Below are 23,984 nucleotides of genomic sequence, written 5' to 3'. Positions count from 1 at the left end.
GTGGATAAGAGGTCTCCAAGAAAACCGGTGGCGCGTCCTTGGGATCTTCACATTTTATGAGAGAAGCTAACACATGCTCTATTTGAACCAGCTAACCTGGCTGACTTGAGATTCTTAACATGTAAAACAGTTTTACTTCTTGCTCTGACCTCTGCAAATAGGGTTTATAAGTTGCAAGCTCTTATGGTGAGTGAACCCTATCTAATTTTCCACAGTTTCTTTGACAATGAATCCTCTTTTTATGCCTAAAGTGGTATCAAAGTTTATACCAAACTGTCCATCTTGAGGTTTTCTTTCCTGAATTCAACAGTTAGGGAGAAAGGATACTCCATACCTTGGTTGTCCACAGACAACCCCAATACTATCTTGACAGAACTAAATCTTTCAGAACTTCAGATCAATTGTTTATTTCTTGTTAAGCTAAGAAGAAGTATGGACAACCTGCGGAAAAACAGCCCCAGCTGCCAGACAATTTGGGCACATGGAAGGTGCCCTGAAGCTTTGGAAGGATATAAACCGTATAGCTAAGGCTACTGCAGCAGTGATCAATCAAACATTTACTGTTTGATAAGAATACTTACATAACTGTACTATCTGTCTCCAGTGGACAATAAGGGCAAGGTTTGGACCAGTTTGATAAAATAATTTTCTATTCTTCCATTTTAGGCAAATGTCTAAAAGTTTATTGTGCTTTATGCAGACAGATTGAGATAATACTCCACAGAAAAGCCTCAGCTCATTTTTGTTGTCTCATAATGACCAATAAGATCTTGGCTATAGGCCTTTCAGATTTTGACCCTCTGCAGACTGTTTTGAAGCAAGCACCTGGGATCACAATTGCTACCACTGAAAAGTGTAACTCTTGCAGTAGCTCAGCTACCAAAGCTTTTCAGGGAGCTCACAGATGTCTTGAAATCTGCAAAGCAGCCCTGTTCTTAGACTACCTGTGAGCTAAGTGAAGAAGTTTCTTGTGAGAGCTGTCCTTTTTCTTATCAGATTTTGTATCCCCTTAATGTGACTTAAGAAGTAGTCGGCAATATACTACTGCTAAGATACATTCCCTATTCTCTTGTCCTCTTTTCAGCAAAATGTTTTCATTTTTCCCCATTGTTTAGGGGAGGGGAGCATGTGTCCTGTTATCAGAATAGGAAAGCATGAATAACCCAACATCCCTCATTCTGGCATCAGGTTCTTTTCTGCAGCTGATACATTTCGGACTCAAGCATAAAGTTTGTTGGGAAAAAAGATCCTGTCTTTAGTACCTAATTGATGGAAACCTTGCAAATGTTCCTGTGGTCACTACATCAGGAGCCAAGTCTTACAGTGGTACTGTTTGGATGAAGAGAACAATGTCAAGAACTACCATGATTGCCAGTTGCAACTATGACATTTGTAGATGGAGAATGGAGAAAATGGGCAGTAGTTAAAAGTTTCCAGCAAAGACAGTGTCAGGGAGGTCTCTTATGTGATCCCATGCCACTGCTGAAGCAACATGTTCAGATGAGAAAGTCAGATACTAGACATATTTCACATCTTAGTTCTGTCAAGACTACAGACAGAATGGCCTTAAGGGTCTTCATGTTGTCAGCTTTCTGTTGACTAGCAGGTGGCTGAGCTGGCTCCCTTGATTTTCCAAACATAAGAAACCTGAAAAAGTTGCACTTCCTGCAGTTATACTGGGTCTTGTTCCTTGGGTGTCCGCATCACCATTTCAAGAACTGAGCTTCAGCAGCATAGCCATGGAGCATGCTTAGGGCTTTCATTCTAGACTGTGCATTTGTCTTTCCAGGTCACCCAATTCTAATAGGACTTGAAAGTCATGGTTAAGGAGGCTTCCTTCAGCCATCCCACACCTGTAGAACCCACAGGTCATAGGGCATTACATTTTTACAACTTCTGTGAAGGCCTTGATGTGCAATATAGGTACTACACTGGCATCACCTGTCTCAGTGCTACCTTTGTTGTGTGTTTCTCCACATGTTAGGACTATTTTATTTTCCTCTTGAATTTGCTCATTGTGCACTTAGAGCACAGGCCCATCCCCTAATGAACTAAGGTAGAAGGGGTTCTGTCTGTCCATTCCACTTACTGGCTTAAAAGAGGATTTAGATGAGCATGAGATGCTCACATTAGATCACTGCTGCAAGTCTAATCTTTTTAGGTTATATCCTGCAAGGATATGGATACAGACAGTTTTTAAAGGTTCATGGCACCTTCCACACAAACTGACTGCTTTTGAGCTTGAGGGGAGCTGCATGAAAGATGTGTTTTCTTGCGACCAAAGTGTGTGGTCTGTGTGGGATTAGTGGAACTGACAGTCTGCTACTGCTTCTTCAAGGCTGGGCAGATAAGACCCTTTCTGCAGAAAACCTGCTTCATCATTTTTATTCAGAATTATTTTTAATTGATATAGTTTATGCTAGGAAATGCTATTTTTATGGACTGTCAATTTATATAAAGGGCTTTTTTTATTGGTGAATACTTGTGTGAAAAAAATTGTGTTAAATATTTTTGTCTATTTATTTCTAGATTTGGATCTGGAAACCATGTGATAGTGCAGGATATTGTAGTTTTTGGGACTGCCACTGAATGTTTTACATCAAACCTTTTTATTTTTCTGCCTGAAGGGTTACCAACTCACCAAGGCTCTGCCACATACTGTTCAGGCTTTTCTTTTCTTTTTTCTAGCCATGGAGCAATTATTAGACTCTCTGGTTCTATCTTCCTCCATCTGCAAGAGCAAGAAAATTTCTCAGGAGTCTTTGGCCAGCTCCCTCACAGTCTCATCCACCATTGAGTGACTCTGCTGTGGCCAAACCTGGTTCCTCAGACTGCTTTTAATTGTCTCTTGATTTTTCTGATGTAGCTTCTTCGGAATCTGCAAAGTACTGGGAGTTAGGCATGTTCTCTGTGGTTGCAGTGTTGTCCTCTCGGTAGGAGAAGGAGCAGAAAAAGTCTTACTGCATAGCCGGACTAAGGTACCTGCTTGTTAGGCTAATGCCACTGCTATGTGTCGATCCTTTACAGGAAGTCTCACAGAAAAAGAAAGCAAAAAGTTAATATTCTCCTGAGTCTGTTACTATGGCTATGGAAGATTTGCTAGGTATTGCTAAAGTACAGCTTCAAACTTTTGATGTTATAAATTCTGTCCCTTCATTGACTTCAAATACTAAAAGAAAAAGAATTTCCTCTCCTTTTTCCACTGATTCGCAGTCAGAAGATCAGGGACTGGAAGGGGAATGTTTTTCTTCAGTTAATTATCCTCAAGGTGATGATTTTTGGTTCTAAAGAAAGTGTTTCTTCTGATTTTCCTGCAGATGAGTTATTTTTTTTCCTGAAACTGTAGCTAAAATTAAGGATTTGTTTCGATGAAATCAGTTTAAAATCCCACTCTCCTAGCATGATGTATTGCAACTGGATTTTCCTCAGCCTGCTGCAATTCCTTCAGTTTTATCAGCTTTAGAGGATGTTTTCTTAACTGCCTGAAGTAACTTTGACAGTCAGCCCCCTGCTCCCAAAGATTCTGCTAGATTATACTAAATAACTGAGACTTATAGATATGTCTTTTCTAATTCAAAATCAGATACTGCTGTTAATGATTTGTCAAAACATTATTCTGCCAAACATATTATGAATACCATCCCTCTTTTCCTCTGACAAGGATATGAAATTTTTTGGTAGATTTGGGAAGAAAGTTTATACTTCTGCTACTTTAACTTTCTGAATTTTAAAATTTTTACTGGCTTCTTTTGAAAATGTGAAAACGGTAGCTACTTGCTTCAAGTTCAGCCTCGTATAACACCCTGGCAATCCCTTACATCTATGACTCAGTCTAGGTCTTCTCCTTCCTCAGTGACGTCAGGCTATCCTCAGATAAATTTGATCTGAGATTAATCCAACAAGACTAAGATGGCAATGGGAACCCCTTCTTAATTTTCTGAGGATTTCTCCTCATTCTGCAAATCTGACTTCATTGTTTCCTCCAGTTCTGGAGCAAATGTTGTCTCATGGTGTCATAGAACGAGTGCCCTCAGATCAGACAAGCAGTGCTTTTTATTCAAGGATCTTTCTGGTCCCAAAGAAAGAAGAAACTTGGAGAAAAGTTTTGGTCCTGTCTTTTCTCAGCCTTTATCCTAAAGTCCAAGATGTTGTCCCACTCCTTAGTTTCATGGTAACTTTAGACTTAAAAGACGCTTATCATCACATACCAATTTGCACAGAATTCAGATTTTTTAAACACCTTTATTAAATTATCACTTGACACTTGCAAACATACATTTATATTAAAGAAATAAACCATGTTAACGTTCACAGTTACAAACATTATACATCACATACATGCTTTTATTCCAGCCTTCCCATAAACCTCAAACCTCCTCCAAAACAGTATGTTGTATGCATTGTTCCCACACAATTTCCATTTTTTTTCTATGTAGTTTGCTCCTACCCTTTTCTAAAGAGCCCACTTACAGTTCTTTTATCTCTGTTACAATATTCACAACCTCAGGTGCAGTTGGTTTAGACTTTGATTTCCATTTTCTAGTAATTCTTTTTTGGCAGCCATCAGAATTAAACTTAACAAGGCCTTTCTGTGTCTAGGCTGTATCACAGCTCAAAAAATAATTTCCTTAGTTATACCCATTTGCTTACCAATATTTCTAACAAGAGTACTCTGTAGGGAAATTTTAAAGTCCGCCAACTCATTGTGCTCACAAAACATATGTTCCCAGTTACCTCTTTCTTCCATATCACACCCCCAGCATTTGCCATATACTTAAGGAAAAATTCTTTTGAGTCTCTTTGGGGTGTAAAAATATGTATCCAGACAGTTTCAAGCAAAAATCCTAAATCGTCTAGACTTTGTTGCATATTTGTCATCGTCTACATATATATGTATATATATATATATATATATATATATATATATATATATATATATATATATATAATCTGTATTTATGTATCTATATCTATACATCTATATATATATATATATATATATATATATATATATATATATATATATATATATATACACACACACACACACACACACACACACACACACACATATGTCCTCCCATTGTTTCATTCTGAATTGCTTATCCAATCCCTCTTCCCAATCTTTTCTAACCTCCAATGATTGATTCCTACAGTTACCATGTAATATTGTATGCTCTACTATTAATCCTTTTGTAACAGCAGCTTCTGTTCTAGATTCTACTAAAAACTCTACAAAAGCATGTCTTTGACTTAGGACTCCCCTGTCTCTTTCTTTTTGACTATACTCTGACATCAGTCCTTGATAGGGAAGGCAATCTCTAACCTGCAGTCCAAATGTCTTCTTGGCCTGTTCCCATTCTCTTATCTTACCTTGTCTAGTTATTTGCTTCCAATACCTTGGTTCCTTTTCTCCAATAAATTCCAGTTCCCTGTTGCCTTGTACTCTGTACCCCTAATTGCAGTCATCCCTATTGAGTAGAATCTCCATTCATCATTCTTGTGTTGTATTAGTTCTTATTATACTTTCTTCTACTTTATGTATATAGTGTTCTGTATGGCTGATGTTATTCACCTTAAGGATCCGCTTCATCATCACCCCTTTCCACGTTGAATAGTAGCTTTCTGCTTGTGTTGTATATCTGAAGCATTAACTGCATAGCTCTAAAATATCCCTTCAAATCATTTAATTCTAAACCACCTTGTTCTATTGGAAGGATCAACTTATCCCACTTGACCATTGCTGTCTTCCCCTCCAAGATAAAAACCTTCAGCTCTTTATTAATCATTGTCCACAACTTCTCCTTCTCCTCTGGTTGATAAAATTATCCCTGGCCTGTATGTTAAACTAAAGGGCTAAAACCTTTTTCACTGTTTGTATCTTGCTATCCATATCCATAAACAAGAGCTTCCAGTTTCTCAGTTTTTGTATCATCTTTCATTTGTCTCTTCCAGCATATCCTTAGCTGCCATAACAGAATACTTTTAATCCATATCCCTAAATACTGTATTTTATTGTATCCCCATAAATATTGATATTAGTGAGCCAATTCATGTGTGGGTACATAGTTTACAGATATAGCCTTTGTTTTTATACATTAATTTTATATCTCAAAAAACTTGAAAGTGTCTTAGAATGTTCCACAACACTGAGATGTTCTTTTCTATTTTTTTTCAGGTACAAAATAATATTGTCTGCAAAGACAGCCAAGGTTTCTTGATTACCATACCAATTATGTACTTGAATTCCCTTATTTTCTTTGCCAGTGGCAATAAATATAATGCAAATAACAAAGGGGGAAGAGGACACCCTTTCCTGATTCCTCTGTTTAGACACAATGTATCAGAGAGGAACCCTCCCACTTTTAGTTTTGCCTTTGATCCCTTCTAATTGACATAATTATTGCATCAGGGAAAGCAATTGCTTCCATTCATGTACTCGTAAATCCCAGCTTACTCTGTCAAATGTTTTTTTTCTGTAAAAAGATCCAACCACAACAGCAGTATTTTCTTACACTCTGCTTGTCTCTGGATCATCATTGTTCTATTAATGTTATTAAATATTTGCCTTCCCTCCACAAAACCACACTGATCCATATCTATCCCTTTTGGCAACACATTTGCCATTCTTTTAGCTATTGGAGACATAAACCCTTTATACTCATGGTTTAAAATTGAAATGGGCCTTTATGAAGCTGGGTCTGATGGGTCTTTACTATCTTTATGTTACAGCCACCACATCTTTCTTCGAGAATGTAAGGTGCTTCCTGTTCTTTTAAAATACTGTTTACTGAAACCTTGCGGATCTCTATCACTTTCTTGCATCCTGACTTCCAAACTTCCACAGGAATATCATCTTTTCCTGCAGATTGATTATACATCACCGTTTTATCTCATCTTCTGTCTTAACTGCTAATTGTTGAGCCTCATCTACTTCATCTACCTTGACATACTTAAGTCTTCCATAAATATTTCCATTTGCACTTTTTCTGGATTTCCACATTCCTCTGCTTTATACACATTTTTATGAAATTTCCAAAATATCACTAATAGTTATACAATATCTCTGGTTATTTTTCTTTTTCAGGCTCCCTACATTTGGCAACAACCCTTTCTCCTTTTTGTTGCCTAAGTCATTGTGCTAAGAATTTTTATGCTCTAAAGTTATTACCAAAAACAGTTGCTATGCTTAACAACAGTCTTTCTAAAATCATGCAAATTATCCATATATATCATTATTTTCTCTTTAACACTCTGCAGTTGTGCCTGTTCTTGTTCTGTGAGATTTCCCCTTTCTGCAATACTTTAACATTTGTCAGCCTCACTAAATAAGTATTGTTACTTCTTAATGTTGTCGCTTTTTCTTTTATTTCTACTCTATTTTTAAAACTTCATTTTTTTTTATCCCACTCACTATCTATAACTTCAAAAAAAATTCCATCTTCCCTAATAGTTCTTGAATAATTTCCACTACCCATACTTTAAATTCCTCTCTTTTTAACAATAAGACTGTGAAGCTCTAGTGTCTCATTTTTACTTCATTACCCTGCATTTTTATTTCAGTTGTTATTGGCGCATGATCTGAAATAGTTATTGGATATCTGTCAAAGCTTTCATTTAAATGCACATGTTCTTACGAAATATAATTTCTGTCTAGTCTATCCCAGTTATTGTACCTTGGGAAATAATATGAAAATTCTCTCCATGTTCCTACTACTCAGTTCTCATCTTCTGTACCAAATATTTTCATAAATTTCTTCTGAAGTCTACCCTTTTTTGTTATATTTTACCTTCTAGGTTCCCCAAAGCAAACTGAGTTGCAGTCCCCACCTATAAGTATTATTCCCTGCTGTAAGTTTCTTAAACTCCATAGTAGCACTTTTAGATAGAATGTAAAAACATGCCAGTGTAATCCTCCTCCCTTGCTATGAACCCCTTACTATCATAAATCTACCATTACTATATTTTCCCCTCTTCTATAAATATTGGAAATCCTCCAGCAATTAGTATAAGTACTCCCCTTTTCCTTTTTCCTTTGTCCTTGATATTTTGCTGTGTGTCCATCCTGAAATCCTTTCTTTATCAAATTCACATGCTCACTTCTTCCCAAATGCATTTCCTATAGCATTGCTATTTGTGCTCTGATTTTCTTAATGTAATTCAATATTCTTACCTTTTTCTCTGTATCTATGAGGACATTCACATTTCAAAATTATATGCTCAGTGTAGCCATTTTGATAAGAAGTTATTTCCACTTATTATATATGACAGCTTTTTTAAATGTCTGTTTCCATCTTTTTTGTTACATGCACCCCACTAATGTTTGGCAGGTTGATCTGCATTTGAACCTATGTCACATTTTACAAAACATTTTGTTTTAATGAAAACTGTCACAGAAAAAAAAATAAAACAAACACACCTCCATAACCTATTAATGTAAAACAAACACACAAGACTATATACATCTTCAAATAATGAAGCTTAACCCTCCTAATAGCAACAATTGTCCAAAATCGACAGCTGCACAGTGGCATAATGTAACCTAGCATTAAGGTTATCCATGGTAAGATGCATGGCTCAGCCTGTACTCCTACTTGCACTAATTGTTGTCTGTTCTTGTCTTCATTCCCCTCCCAGATGTGAAAAAGAACTTACATGCTTTCAGAAAACATTAACCTTTAGCCTTAAAGTGTTTTGGCTTTTATTGCTTCCCCTTATAGTCAGCATATTAACTTAAATGATTTTTTTGTCAAGTCTTTCTTCCTCTTTTACATTGTAATGCCTTCATTTATTAAAATTATAAAAGTAAAAAGCACTTTGCGTACTTTAGTATCTTTATCACATGTAATAGCTGAAAATACTTTACTATAGTAACATGCAGTTTGTAACTTGAAATGTTCCATACAAATACTGTTAAGAACAAAAATCGCTTATTTTTGCTTTCATAAAATTAGTACAGTCTGTTCCTTCCAGTTTTTATGGTACAGCAGAAAATCTCAGGTTTTCTCTGCATGGGTGTCCTTTAACTGCCATTTTTTGAAACAGCCCTTCTTGAGCACTCTAATACACAATCATTTACTGATGAAAACTAATTGTGGTCCAGATTAAGCCATAAGAAGCAGAGTTTAAATGTTTGAGTTATCCAGCGACACAAATGTGACAAATAATTTTACAGAATACTGGATAAAAAAATAAGGTAAAAGTGTTTGCTGTCATGTATGAAGGTTGTCCCAATGAAGTACTTTCTAGCAGTAACTTATTAAAGTACTTGGGTTATGTTTTTAACATTTCTAAAATTGTTCATTTATGCTGATAAAGTGCAGTCACATCTGTCTAGATATATAAATGTGGCTGGATTTATTATTAAATCCTAGTGATACTGCCAGGTATTTCTCTGAGATCAGCTTAGTGACGCCCAAAGTCTCAATTCTTCCACATTCCTACTTGTAGTAGTAAATGTAGAACCATGCTACATACAGGCTTGGCATGATGGGCAACACAAATGCTAATGATTCTTTATCCTGTGTGGAGTTGCTAAAGAGGTATTAAGTGGTGTTTATATACACAGTTATTCAACTGGCATAATCAGTATGGGTAATATTATATGTAATATTGTATTATATAATATGGGTAGAATTGCTTAGTTTCATAGGAAAACACTAAAATGGGTGGACAAAACTGCTGTTCTGAGTATGTGTATTTAAATGTTTTCCGATCCATTTTTATACCGGTGTTAATTCCAATAAAAAGTTAGACTCAACTGTGATAACTAGTTGTTTGACTGTATGTAATTTCAAAATACTTCACCTCTGAGGGAAGATACACTAGAAGCAAAAAATATTCTACATTCTTAGTTTAAATATGCCTTCACTTTCCAAGTTTATGCCTGAAAGGAAAACATTAAAGAATTCAAATAGTCCCAACAACATCTGTTGCTAAACAATCTTGTTATCAGACATAACATCACTGTATCACTCTTTAAAGAACCAATTGGTTCCGAATAAAGGAATGTGTAATTTACACTTGTGTCTGTGTGTGTATCTATGTATGTACTGTTGGATGTACTGTTGGCAGTTCTTTCATTCTGGCCATCACTGCCTTTAATATTTTTTTAATAGATTTGGGAGCCGGACCAACATCACATCCTTTGTGAACAATAGAGGAATAAGTCTATAGTATTGGAATGTTTATAGAATGTTGGTGATATTTTACTGCTAATGCTGTGAAAGATTTGTTTGTTAAGATTAGTCAACTTTGTGGCACAGAGGGGATGGGGCTCTCATCATGACCCATTAGTTTGAGGAGCTGCATTCAAGGAGCTGTTCAAGGGGGTGAGAATGAGTGGTTTAAATGCTGGGTCACCTATCCTGGAAAATGGCAAATTTCTTGCCAGGCTGCAGCCCTTGGTGAAACCCAGGTGTTCTATCTCAGGTTGACAAAAGAGCAAGTGAAGCAAAGGCAAGTCATGTACATAGGAGGGTGTACAGATGAACTGCATTGATGTCTTTGCACTTTTTGCCCAAAATAAGAAGCCTCTCAGCCCAGTTTCCCCCATTTGTGATCCAGCCGTTGGTCTTGTTTATTAAAGATCTTGAAACTCTTGATCTTACTTTCATTTGCAAAATGCCACTTGACAGTGGATGACCTAAAATGTTGAAAGTTTTGTTTCAAGACACCAGAAATGGCTTATTATAGGCTACTTTAAGTTGCTCAGAACCATCTGCAGTACACTCTGAAAAGGTCTCTTTGGACATTATTATAAAGCCACTATTTGTTACATAAATCCTTAAATTGGACTAACTCAAGATTGAGTGACCAAATTGAGGGAAGCTGTGGCTGACTTAGATTATGTGGTGATTTGTCCAAGAATCTGTTTCCATCTCCAGGTATGAGTAATAATAACAGACTCACAAATTATAGGCTATAACTCTTATGGTAAGGAAGAAAAGTTATCTGTATTTGCTGATGGTATTATTTTGTACTTGATAAATCCAAAAAGGAACAACCCTTTGTTGTAGAACATTTTAAGACAACTTCAGGCCTTAACAGGATATAAAATAACTCAAGATGATACAAAGACTAGTAGTAAACTATGTACCAACACACTGCTTCGTTCAAGAATACCCATATTTATGGGGACATGATAAGATGAAGTATTTAGGCGTATGGATTAATCAAGATTCTGTTACGGCCCTTAAGGATATGTGGAAAAAAGTGAGCAAAGTATATTACAAAAATTGAGAAGTAGGAAGTTCTTGGCTATGAATGTGAATAGTAAGGTACAAGCAGTGAAAATGTTCTTGTCCCTTTAGTATGATGTACAAGTTGAGTATGTTTTTATCACCCAGAGAAGAAGGTTTAGACCATAATTAAAGAATTGAAGGAACGTATTTGAGAGAAAAAGTGGGCAAAAACTGAGTGGAATAAATTGATCTGATGTCATTTTCATTCATTCCTCATCAGATGGGTTTGGGTCTGACCCTTGGATCTGACTCGGCCGTCTTCTATAGATTCTAGGGTCCAACTCTCAAGCTTCTCCCTTACCCATAATGCTTCTGACCACTGCAGTACCTCAGGTCTCGTTTCCTATGCTTCATGGCTGGTCAGGATTGTGATTGCTCATGCTCCTTGTGGGTTATAGTGAGTGAACAGCTAATTATTTTTTCTTCTGTATACCTTTCTGTATTTTTTTTCTTACTCTTTCTTAATTTACTAAGCCCCTTACCCTCAACAGCATTCCTTTCCAAGTTTTATCGGTATTACTATACTAGCATTGTTGGTAGTCCATTCCTCTGCCTTATCTGTAGGTAATTTCTTGCCATACCATTGTTGGTAGTTGGCACTTTTCTTTTTCCTGCTTCCAAAAAAAAATTATTTTCTCTCTCCTCCTTTGACTTGTTTTTTTCCAGCATTGCTGATAAGCTGACTGGATTTAAGAAATGCACTTCCTGTGGACATAAGATCCCCAGTTCTGATGCCCAGGGGGAGTGCATTTATTGTTTGGGCCCAGCACATTTGGACACCTTTTGCTGTATCTGCACGGCCTTAAAAGGGAGACCGATAAGCAATAGGAGGAATAAACTAATTTTAAAAGGCCTCTTTCTGGCCTCATCTTCTTCTGTAGGTACTTCTTCTTCAGGGGCTGAAACCTCCTCTCAAAAATCAAAGGAGCCAGAGAGCACCATAAATGCCTACCTCCTCAGTCTCCTCCATCCACACCTTCTTTAGAACCACCTAAGAAGGTTTCTAAGAACTCAGATCCAAAGTCTTCGGATCTGACACCATCTGCAGAACACAGGTCCTTGGCCCCATGCCCCTAGGTTTTCCCCAGAGTTTGTAACTCTGAGATTAAGGCCTTCTTTTTTACAAGTTACTCCCAAGAAGTTGTCAAGACTACCTTCCACATCCTCTTCCATTAGGACTTGTTGAAGTCTTTATGAGTTGGAAGTGGATAGGATGATGAGAAAATTCCTCAGAACACAGATTCAGATGGGGGTCCTACAATCATGGTTTCCCACTGGATCCATGAGTCCTTTTCCTCATGACTGTTCACCCTACAATCTCTTACAAATGCATCCATGAGGTTAATCTCGCATACAGCTGAAGGTACCTCAAGGGCGGCTGGTTCAGGCATAGCCATATGGAGACATGCCTGGATGCAGTTGTGCAATTTTGTGGAGCCATTCAAGGCTTCATTCATCAATGCTTCTTTTGAGGGATCTTCTTTGTTCGGGCCAACTATTAAAGAGACTCTCTCATGCAATGAACAGGATGGAAAGACCTTGTCTGCTGTCGGAATCCACTTTTCTACCCTGCAGATACCTTTCTGTAGGAATCAGCATGGTGGGAAGAAGATGTGGTTCCAGAAATCTCAACTTCGTTTCCAGGAATGATGTGGAGACTTTTCCCCCAGAGGTAGAGGGGGAAAAAACTGCAATGGTAGATTCCACCCATGAGACAGGGGGGGTCTGCAGAACCAAGGATTTCAAGATTCCTTCTCAGACAGATCCTTCCAGTGCTCCTGAAAGGTTGCCCAACTGTCCCTGTCTGGAGGTAGTTGGGGGGCACTTAGCCTTGCACCAAAAGACTCTTGGGTGCAAAGGATCATATCCAGAGGATATTTCATTCCTTTTTTGCAAATTGTTGTACAAAAGAAAAAAAAAAGTCTCCCCAGTGTTCTACCCAGTCAGAAGGAGCTAGCAGCTCAAGAGATCCAAAAGAGTTTTCCAAGAGGTCCCCCCAGACCAAAAAAGATCCAGAACTTACTCAAGGTTTGTTTTAGTGCCAATAAAAGACAGGGAACCCGAGCCCTATCTTGGATCTCAGTTATCTAAATCACTTTGGTCACAGTTCAGTCTATTCTACCTTTCCTACAGATGAACAACTAGATGTGCTCAGTTCATCTTCAGGATGCATACAATCACATCAAAATGAACAGGCACTCTTGAAGGTATTTATGCTTCCAGCCGGGAGCCAGTCATTATCAGTTCAGAGCCCTGCTGTTTGGTCTCACCACAGCCCCCAGGGTGTTCACCAAATGCATGGCAGTGGTAGCAGCTCACCTGAGACTGCTCTGGCAGTGGTAGCAGCTCACCTGAGACTGCTCAGATTCAGAGTGTTTCCTTACTTAGACTGGCTTTTCATGGCACCATCCAGACTTCTGCTTGTAAAAGCCAGAGACTGTTTACTCCATCTGTCTCACTCACTGGAAATCACTAGCAATATGGGCAAACACAACATCAGCCACTCCAAGTCTTGGAGTGTATAGGGGTTCATTTAGACACAGCCAATTATTTAGCTCCTCTGCCTCAAAACAGAGTTCTGACATTGAAGACACATGTCAGATAGATTCTTTCTCTTCTATCTCCCTCATCAAAACTGGTCCTGAAAGCTCTAGGGTCAATGGCTGCTACAATTACTTTAATTCCCACTGCTTGTCTTCACATAAGAATTCTTCAGTGGACCCTAGCAGTGCAGTGGTTCTTTCATCAACACCCTTTAATACAGCCGATAAAACTGTCCCAGGCTTACAGAAAATATCTTCTTTGGTGGATTCACTCAGAGGAGATTGGTCAAGGGTGTCCATTTATCTTTGCTCCCCCAAACACATGTTGACTACAGACACTTCCCAGTTGGGGTGGGGGTCATTACTTGGGACGGACTGTTCAAGGCACGTGATTCCCACAAGAGACCAATTTGCATATCAGTGTCCTAGAGATGAGAGTGGTACTTCTAGAGTTGCAGGCCTGTCAAAGCTTTCTCCCTCTAGGGACTATTGCAATACAAACTGACAACATGTTGGTAATCTGGTACATCAACAAAAAAGGGCAAACCAGATCCTACCTCCTTTGTTGAGAAGCAGTGAGAGTCTGGCAGTGGGCAATCTCATCCAGCCACTTTCTTGTAGTGATGCACATACCAGGGAAATCCAACTTCCTAGCAGACAAACTCACCAGGACCATCCTCATGCCTCATGAGTGGTCTCTTAACCAATCCATGATGAACATGATCTTCCAAGAATGGGGTCAACTTTGCTTAGACCTATTTGCCTCTCACCTCAACATCAAATGCAGCAGGTACTTTGCCCTTATCCCACCTCAGGTACAGTTACTTAGAGATGATGCAGTCCATGTTTGGCCATTTGGTCTCCTTTATGCTCATCTTCCCCTGCCTCTCATCCCCAGGTTTCTTCAGAAAACACTTCGGTTGAAGAGCACAGTAATCCTGATTGCTCCCATTTGGCCTTGACGAGTGTAGTTCCCCTTCCTTTGGTCTCACCTAGTACATTCTCCAGACCTCCAATCCTACCCGCCAGGGTTGATTCTCCTGGACATTGCAGGCCTCAATTTGACCGCATGGTTTCCCCAATTCCATCGATGGCTAGACATTCCAGGCTTTCTTCCCCAGTTCAAAAAAATCCCATTCTCATCTCATAAACCTTTGACTAGGAAGATTTACAAAAGTAAATGGAAAAGGTTTTCTTTTTGGGCTCATCAGGGAGAGTTAGCCCCACTTTCTGCTATTCTAGATGTCCTTGCCTCAGTTATTCAGGGCTGGGCAAGTTTTTCTACTATTACCACCTGCTTCCCAGATCTCGCTTTGGCTTTTTTACAAGCGCGTGTCTCGTCTTTGCTTTTTGCTGGCTAAGTGTATATTTTTCGGTCTTTCTTTTTTTGTGGGGTTTTTTTCTTCAAATAATTATCAACACAGCTTTTTGGCAGCCATTCTTTGCACATTGTGAGTGTTATTGGTCAGTTTTTATCGGGTTGGTCGGGCTTTTGCCCCTTTGGGCCTTTGCCTTTGGCCCTTGTTGTGGATGTTGTGTTTTTTTTCTTTTTTTTCTTTCTCTTGTTCGGAGGGCTTTTGCCCGTTGTTGTGTTCCCCTTGTTGTTGTTGTTGTGTTGTGTTTAAACCTTGTTTTGTCTTCAGAGCTCGCGCCTTTTTTTTTTTTTCCTAACAGTTTTTGGTCAGTACTTGTTTAGTGAATCTCCTGCTACTGCTTCTAAAAAAAAAAGGTCATCGGTCCCACCTCCGTCGTCGGAGCTAACTAAGCATAAGTTCTCTTGAAGAACTTTAGTTGGTTGGAGTAACTGTTTTTTTCTGTTTGTGTGGGTGTGTCAGCAGCTAACAAAACAAGAAACTCTAGCAGCCCCAATGGCCCACATCCTGGGAATTAGGCCCAGCCTCTCAGAGCGAGAGCTTTCTCTAGTTACATCTGTTGTACAGGGCTGGATGCCCACTCTCCCATTTTCATAAGTGTATGAGGTGTCATTTGTGCAACTATTTCCCATACTTCTATGCACATATAAAGTTCAATTAGCAGCCATCTCCAGCTATCATAGAGGAGATGATGCTTCTCCTTTAGTGTCATCTAAGTTATATAAGGCTTTTCTTAAGGGTACATTTTTACTTAGACCTCCAATAAAAGACCCTACCCAACCTTGGGACCTCACTATGACTTTACAAACTTCAGTAATTTCTCCCTTTGAACCATCAGTTAAAGTAGATCTCAAGTTTCTTTCCTGAAAAACTGTCTTTCTTGTGGCTATAACTTCTGCAAGATGAGTATCTGAACTTCAAGCACCATCTTCCAAACCACTGTATTTGATTTTCACAAGGATAGTTATTTTACCCACAAAACCCTTCATTTTTACAAAAAGTTGTCTCTGAAACCAACGTAAATCAAGGGATCAGTTTGCCAGTTTGCTTCCCCAAATTTGAAAACAAAGGAGAATAAATCCTTCATCTTCTAGAAGTGCATAGACAACTTCATTTTTGCCTTCACATGATGAAGGACTTTAGGAAAACTGATTATTTGTATCCTATACTAATAATAGAATGGGAAAACCAGTTTCAGTAACTACACTGGTAAAATGGATAACAGATTGTATCTCCTATGTTTTTTCCTTGAGAGGCATACCTTTACCAAGACAACCAAAGGTGCATTCAGTCAGGTCAATGTTAACATCATGTGCTTTTTTGGCTAGAGCATCCATTGATGATATTTTTGCAGCTGCCACATGGTCTAATACCCATACTTTCATTGCCCATTACAAGTTGGACATCATTTCCAGAAATTGAGCTGAGTTTGGTTCCGCAGTTCTCCAGCACATGCTTCCGAGAAAGCCAACCAAGGATACCATAGCTGGGAACTCTGTGCCATTCATTGAGGAATGACTGAAAATGACAACATCAGATAAAGGAAGTTATGTACTTACCATAACGTGCCATCTGTGTTGTCCATTTTTATTCTTCCTCAACTTCCCTCCATCCTTCCCCTGTCCTTGTCTTTAGGAGAGAGCTAACAAAATTGTTGATAGGAACCGTATCTGTCATAGCCTTGTTATTGTATTTCCTGATAATAATACATATAATAGGAGCAAACTCAATTTGAGGTAGTGCAGTGGTTAGGGTTATTATGGGTAAGGGAGTTCAAGAGTCAGATCCTAGAGTCTATAGAAGATGGCTGAGTCAGATCCAAACCCATTCATTGAGAAAGAATGAAAGTGGACAACACAGATGGAACATTATGGTGCGTACACAACTTCGTTTTTCTTCCTCTATAACAGGGTGGGGAACATTATGGTGAGTACATAACTTCTTTTTTCTTCCCCTATAACAGGATGGTTTAGGATGACCTGATTTAAAGGATCACTTTGCTGCTTACACAGTTAAGGCTTACATACATAACAAAAGCAGAAGGTTAGAAATCAAAGTGGAAAGGAATGATGAGTACAATGGGGGGGGTTCAAAAACTAAGACGAGAGTAAGATTTTGGATGCAGGCCTTTAAGGAAAATAGCAGCCATACAGAGTATTATATTTGTATAACCTCAGAAGTATTTTTTAAAAATGAATCCGTGGTGGTACAGTGGTAGCATTGTTGCCTCACAGCAAGAGGTTCTCCCGTTCGATTCTCGGCTGAAGTGCAGGGAGTGCCTTCTGTGTGGAGTCTGCATGTCCCCCCCCCGCAGTTGGATGGGCGTTCGAAAGGCATGCGTAAATGGGCGTGCCTTTGTTGAAGGTTGGATGTCAAGCTGGCACCTCGGCGTTCGTGAAAATCTACTGCCAATCATTAGCAGACTGGAGTTCCGCTGTGGTGACCACTAACCGGGAAAAGCCAAAAGACAAACAACAACAACATCAGAAGTATTTTAAAAACTAATCTAGAACAGGAATGGAGAAAGATTTTACTAGTAGGGATGACTGCAAGAAGGAGCTTAGAAAATTGACAGGAGAGAGCTGGAATTTAATGGAGAAAATTAGTAAAGGAACCAAGGTGATGTGAGCAAATAAACAAGTACAGAAATATAGTAGAGTGGAATGAGGGCTGAAAGAAGTTTAGACTGCAGGTTCAAGACTTCCTTTCCTACCAAGGATTGAAAACATAGTATAGACAAAGAATAGAGGATGGGGAGTGCTAAGTGAAAGACAAGCTCAGGTTGAGTTTAGAAAAGAAGCTGCTGTTAAAAAAAAGGAATAATTAGTAAGGCATATAAACTAATGTATGGTAACAATACAAATTCATTAGAGGAAGTTAGAAAAGAATGGGAAGAGAGGAACAGAAAGGCGATATACAAAGTAACAGTGGAAGGATGTCTGTATGGCTCCCAAGTATGCGACAAAGTGGAGAAAGTTTAGAATTTTTGCATAGAAGTGTTTGCATAGGTATTTTTATACCCCAGTCAGACTGTAGATAATTTTCCTCAGGTAGATAGCAAATGATGGAGGTGTGATACGAAAGAAAGGGATAATTGGGAATGTGTGTTTTGGGAATGTAATGATACTGCAGTTTTTTAAAAATTCCCTTCAGAGTACTTTGTCAAAAATGTTGGAGAAGCAAATTGATTGTAACTACAGAATTCTTTTGATCTAATATATTGAAACTGAATTGCCTAGACATAGTAATGCTATTGGCTGCCAAAAAAGCAATTATTAGAAAGCGGAAATCAAAATCTAAACCAGCTGTAACTGAATGATTGAATATTATAAAGGAAATAAAAAGAATTAGAGGTAGGATATTTTGAAAAGCGAAGTCGCAAACTGCATAGAAACAAATTTAATTTGTTGGAACAATACTTGCAGAATAATGTTCATGAGGAAGAGTGGAACTGAGCAATTTGTATAATGTTGGAGTGAGAATTGTTAGAAAAGAAAACGTATAATGCGTGATGTATATTTACCCATGTCACTATTCAAAATGTGCCAATTTTTAGAAGGTGTTTAAAAACATGACTAATTTTGCAGGAAGTTAATAACTGGCTTCTTCAGTTTGTAAGGGAAACTTATCCATAATCTTGGAAGGCACAATCTAGTGTGTGTGTGTGTGTGGATATTTCAGTATGAGGTTCCCCAGTCTGCCATTAACTCCACCAGCATCTTTTCAGGCTTAGACCTTCTAAAAGAACCAGATTAGATGGTGGCTGATAGGGAAGACAAACTGAATGCAATGATAATTCATCAAGCCTTTCTACATAGTTTAAACTTTCCAGTCCTCTGGTTTTTCAAGTAATCATTGCACCTTTTCATGTATTTTGAGGTAGCTTGTTCTCAAGCTGTAAAACACAACATTGCATTCAACAGAGTTAGATAAGTGAAGTATAAAGTGCACTAGTGTTCTCCCTGTCAAGACTTGACTTGCCTTTTAGAGTTATAATGTGCTTTTCTGACTTCAGTAGATACACAGTGTTCAAAGTTTAAATTGTTGTCTTCCATTGCCTTTAGATTTTAATGATGGTATCATTTTAAGGTATGACTGTTTACTTTGTTTTCATAATTTGTCTTTTTTGCCTAGTTTGATGATATTACATTTCATTCATTAAAACTAAAGCATTATTGTTGCACCAGATTTGCAGTTTTGTCGACCACCTTGGACTGGAGACTTTTGTAAACTTTTATTGAAGTAATAATGCTACTCAAACTGAATTCATCAGCACACCTGGTTATCCACAGCCCATTTTACACTTTTATATCTAAAAAGAATAGCTAAAAAAGTGCCTTCAGTGCAAGGAGTTTAGAACACCACTGGTAAACCCCATTAGAATATGGCGGTTGCGTCCTACCTTGACTTGTTGCTTAATCTGTGTCTTACCAGTTGAATTATGTATGGATTGACATTTAATACTGTTTATGCACTGAAATGCATGTAGACTAATATTTAATGCTGTCAATTTGTCAATTATTTCTGTGTATGGAATAGTGTTGAGTGTTTTAGCAATCTCAATACAAGCAGTGTGCAGTATCAGTTCTTTATCAAGTGTGGCTATTACCTCTTCTACGAATGCCACAAGATTCATAAGGAAGCATCTCGCCTTACCAAATCCATACTGTCCATAGCTAACAGAAATGGGCCCCCTGAGGCCATTTGCTTAAGCTGATTTTACATAGGCTACTGGTCAAGCCACTGTGACAGTCTGCTTAAAACTGGTTAAGTCTGATGTGACCCTCCCCCAAACTTTATGAATTGGTACCACTATAACCTGTCATCCTAGATTAACGATCCATCCACATGATAATATTTTCCTTAGCACTGTTGTTAGGAGTTTGGTAAGGTTTTCCTTTATTTTCTGTAGAAGTTATTTTCCTTTATCAAATAAGCTTTTTTTTGAAAAAAGTGCTTCATTGATGTCAGTGGGTACAGGAACATGCTGTTCTGTACCATGCCTCATAAAGTGTATGAACATGAGATGGTTGAGGATATGCCTTGAAGTGATATGGTGTTACTGTTCATTGGAGTCTCCAAATTATGCTGCCTTCATTTCTGTACGAAAGTAGGGGGTAAAAATGTTGTCATGGAGAATTTAATTTGCATTGGGCAATAATGTGTAAATCCAATGATGGAGCTCTGCAGTTTTCTTTATTTATTGTTTTTCAGAATATGTTAGAAGAGGGAAAGACAGTCCAAGAGGCAATAAAAGAACCAACTGCAAATGAATCTGAACAAAGCATGTCTGAAGATGAGCACCTGTCTGCTAAATGTGATGAAAACCCTTTGGAAAAGTACATGAAAATTGTCCAGCAAGCTAGAAAAGTGGAACAAGTCATGGTATGGTAGAATTATTGTTAATCGTTCATGAATAGATTTGTTTGTTTGTTTTTGTGTAGTAATTATTGGCATTCTTCTTGCTTCGACTGTTTTCATCAAATAGAAATGCACTTCAGAACAGGTTCCTCTGGAAAGGTCCTTCCCTGAGTTGTTCCAGTGGCTTTTCTGTTAATGCAATGCCAGCAGTTAACTATTGTTTTTTCTTCATTCTTTCTCATTGTGTTATCTTTTTTTCTTCTTGTTTTCCCCTTGTTTCATCAATGTTTTTTCTTTCTCATTGCCTACAGCTCATTCCTAGGTTAATTTCAGAGGGTTGCAGACTAATTCCTAGAAAGTTAAGCAAAACAGAATCTCACCAAGCGCAGCCAGTCAGCTGCTAAACATGACGTTTCATCCATGCATCATTTGAGATTTCACATTTTGTCTGGGGTTATTGCGAGACACCATGGTTGGCTGAAAACTCTGATCTTCACCAGGGATACCAGTACAGATATATGGTATACTCTTCTGAATTCAGAATTCCTGTAGAGGAAGAAAGTGTATCACGTGTGTTCTGATTTAGAGAAAAGGACCATGACAGATGTCAAAAAAGCATTCTACACACTTTCAACACTGTACTTCAGAAGCTTTTTCTTTTTGAAAAAGTTCATTTATAGAAAGTACAAGACGAAGAAGGAGAGATAAGAACAATCCAAACAAGCTTCAGCTTCATAGAAAAAAACTTTTGTAAGAATGTAAATAAGTATTTCTGGCTTTTTCCAGGTTCTTACTAAATGTCATATCTTAGAAACTTCATATATTCTCCCTGAGTCAAACATTCTCACTTTTATTCAACAGCTAGCACTCATTAATTACATAAAAATAAGTGTTAGACTTGGCTGTTCTGTGATGTATAATATGTGCCAGGGGATGTGCAGTGTAGGTCACCTCTGCTCCAACTATGTAAATCATTCCAGCAACCTCACAGAAATGCTTTTCTGTGGTCTGGGAACGGGTCTAGAAATTGTGCAGTAGAAACATTTCCACTGCTCCACAAGGGACCTCTTTTTATTCAGAGTTTTGTCATTCCAAAAAAGCAATTTCAGACCTGTTCTTTACCTAACAACCATGAATGCATTTGTGAATGTACAGAAATTAGTAATGATTTATCTTCCTTTTTTGGTTCCATTAATTTCAGAGGAAGCATGAATTCATTTATATTCAAAAGTTTACTCCAGTATCAAATAGAGTAACACAAGATAGACTTGGTAAAAGGAGTAAATTTTGAGGCTGCCCATGCATATTCACATTTGAGCATCTCAGAATAAATACTTAAGGTTCAGGACAGGACACTATCCCTTCCGTTTCCATTTCATGACTTTCCTCTAGTTTGGACATTCGCATACTTCCTTATCTGAATGACCACCTTCTAATCTTAGCACTCAGAGGTGGATTACTATGTGGTATTTAGTATTTTAGATATTAGTACCAACTGGGAACTTGGAAACATTTGCATAACCCTTTTCTAATCAGTCCAGTATCTGGGAACAACCATGGATTATGCATTGTATAATTTTAAGAAAAGCAAAACACTCAATCAGTCCTGGATAAAGTGCCTTTCAGAATAAACATAGAAAAATCCAAAAATAGCTGAAAAAGGCAACACCAAAGAAGATAATCCTTTAAAACAAACTTTTAATCCAAAAGATTATAAAGACAGTGAGCGATTTCACGTTATCACAACGTTTCGTCAGACTTTAAGTAAAAACCATTAGCTGCCAACCATAAATAGTAAATTCAAACCCTTCTGGACTATGGTTCAACAGAAACAATTATGACATCATGTTGAAATTTAAAATTTAAAAAGACATGCTTTATTAACAACATTCTTCGAAATATATACATAAATAAAGCATGCATCATAAGAAACACTTGTAAGACACATGTGCATTCAGTATATATTAATATAATACATATATTTATAAATATCACAAAAAATACATACTTTTTTATTTAAATAAAATTAAAATCAAAAAATGTATGTATTGTAGTTCATTCTAACAACTAACTAAAAGCAGTATATACGTATGCTTATGTCTAAAAATCATTCACATAAAGCTGTGAAAATTAAAATACTATTTAAAGTGACTAATGTGCATGTGGTCTGGCTGATAAAAAAGGTTTTGACATCATCCTGTCATTCAGTCCACTCATTTTATGTGCTTGCAAGCGTATTATCCACTACTTTCTCTACCCTGCATGTAAGTCTTAACATTCCCTAATCTGCCTGATTTCTTAATCAATTCTAATGCTCTAAACTTAAATTTATGTGTCATACCATAGGTTAGCACATGTTTAGCTAATGCGTTCTTATCATCTTCTTTGTTTATAGCATAAATATGCTCTCTTATTTTTTCTCTGAGGGTCCTCTTGGTTTTACCTGCATAGAAGGACATTATTTGAGACAGACCGTTCAAGGCATATTGCCCCCAGAAGAGACCAGTTTGTATATAAATATCCTGGAGATGAGAGTGGTGCTTCTAGTATTGCAGGCCCTTCAGAACTCTTGCTATTGAAATGGACATGTCAGTAGTCTTGTACATCAACAAACAGTGGGGTACCAGATCTTACCCCCTTTGCCGAGAGGCAGTGAGAGTTTGGCAGTGGGTAATCTCCTTCAACCACTTTCTTGTAGCAATGCCCATACCAGGGAAGACCAACATTTTAGTTGATAGGCTCAGCAGGACCATCCTGATGCCTCACGAGTGGTCTCTCAACCAGTCAATGACAAATATGATCTTCACAAATGGGGTCAACCATGCTGTGATTTATTCACCTCACCCCTCAACAACAAATGCAGCAGGTTCTTTGCCCTTATTCCCCATCTGGGACATTCACTGAGAGATGGTCTAGTCCCTGTTTGGCCCTCCGGTCTCCTTTATGCTTACAGTTCCCTGCCTCTAAACTTCAAGCTTCTTCAGAATGAACTCTGGTCGAGGAGCAAAGTAATCCTCATTGCCCCCTTCGGCAAGTGTTGTTTTCCCTTCCTATGGTCTCACTTACTATGTAGTCCTTGGACACTGGATCCCAGTCCAGACCTCCTGTCACACCCATCAGGGCTGATTCATCCAAATATTTTAGGCCTCAAGTTGACCACATGGTTTCTCCTATTCCAGTGATGGCTAGACATTACAGGCTTTCCTTACCAGTTCACCAGATTCTATTTTCATCCCAGAAATCTTTGACTACTTTTGGGCTCATCAGAGAGACTTGGATCTTTTCACTGCTCCACTTCTGGCTGCTTTTGATTTCCTCTCCTCCATCTTTCAAAGTGGGACAAGTTTCTCCACCACAAATTCAGTTAGGTGCCGTCTCCAAGTACCACACTGGAGATGATGCTTCTCCTTTAGCTTCATCTAATTTATGTAAGGCCTTTCTTAAAAGTACTTTTTACTTAGACC

General features: G+C 38.1%; 1 protein-coding gene across 1 annotated transcript in view; it reads left to right on the top strand.

Moving 5' to 3' along the window:
- The window catches only part of OFD1 (OFD1 centriole and centriolar satellite protein), a 1,865,993-nt gene that overhangs the window by 1,612,673 nt on the left and 229,336 nt on the right, over positions 1-23,984 (top strand). The window contains exon 23 of the mRNA XM_044072530.1: positions 20,374-20,544. Within this exon, the coding sequence (XP_043928465.1) occupies positions 20,374-20,544 (171 nt within the window). The remainder of the gene's footprint in view (positions 1-20,373; positions 20,545-23,984) is intronic.

Source organism: Protopterus annectens, chromosome 5.part0 (genome assembly GCF_019279795.1).
Source record: "Protopterus annectens isolate FY-2018-M chromosome 5.part0, PAN1.0, whole genome shotgun sequence".
Lineage (NCBI taxonomy): Eukaryota > Metazoa > Chordata > Ceratodontiformes > Protopteridae > Protopterus > Protopterus annectens.
The sequence above is the reverse complement of the archived record's forward strand: the minus strand, read 5'-3'. Positions and strand labels throughout refer to the sequence as shown.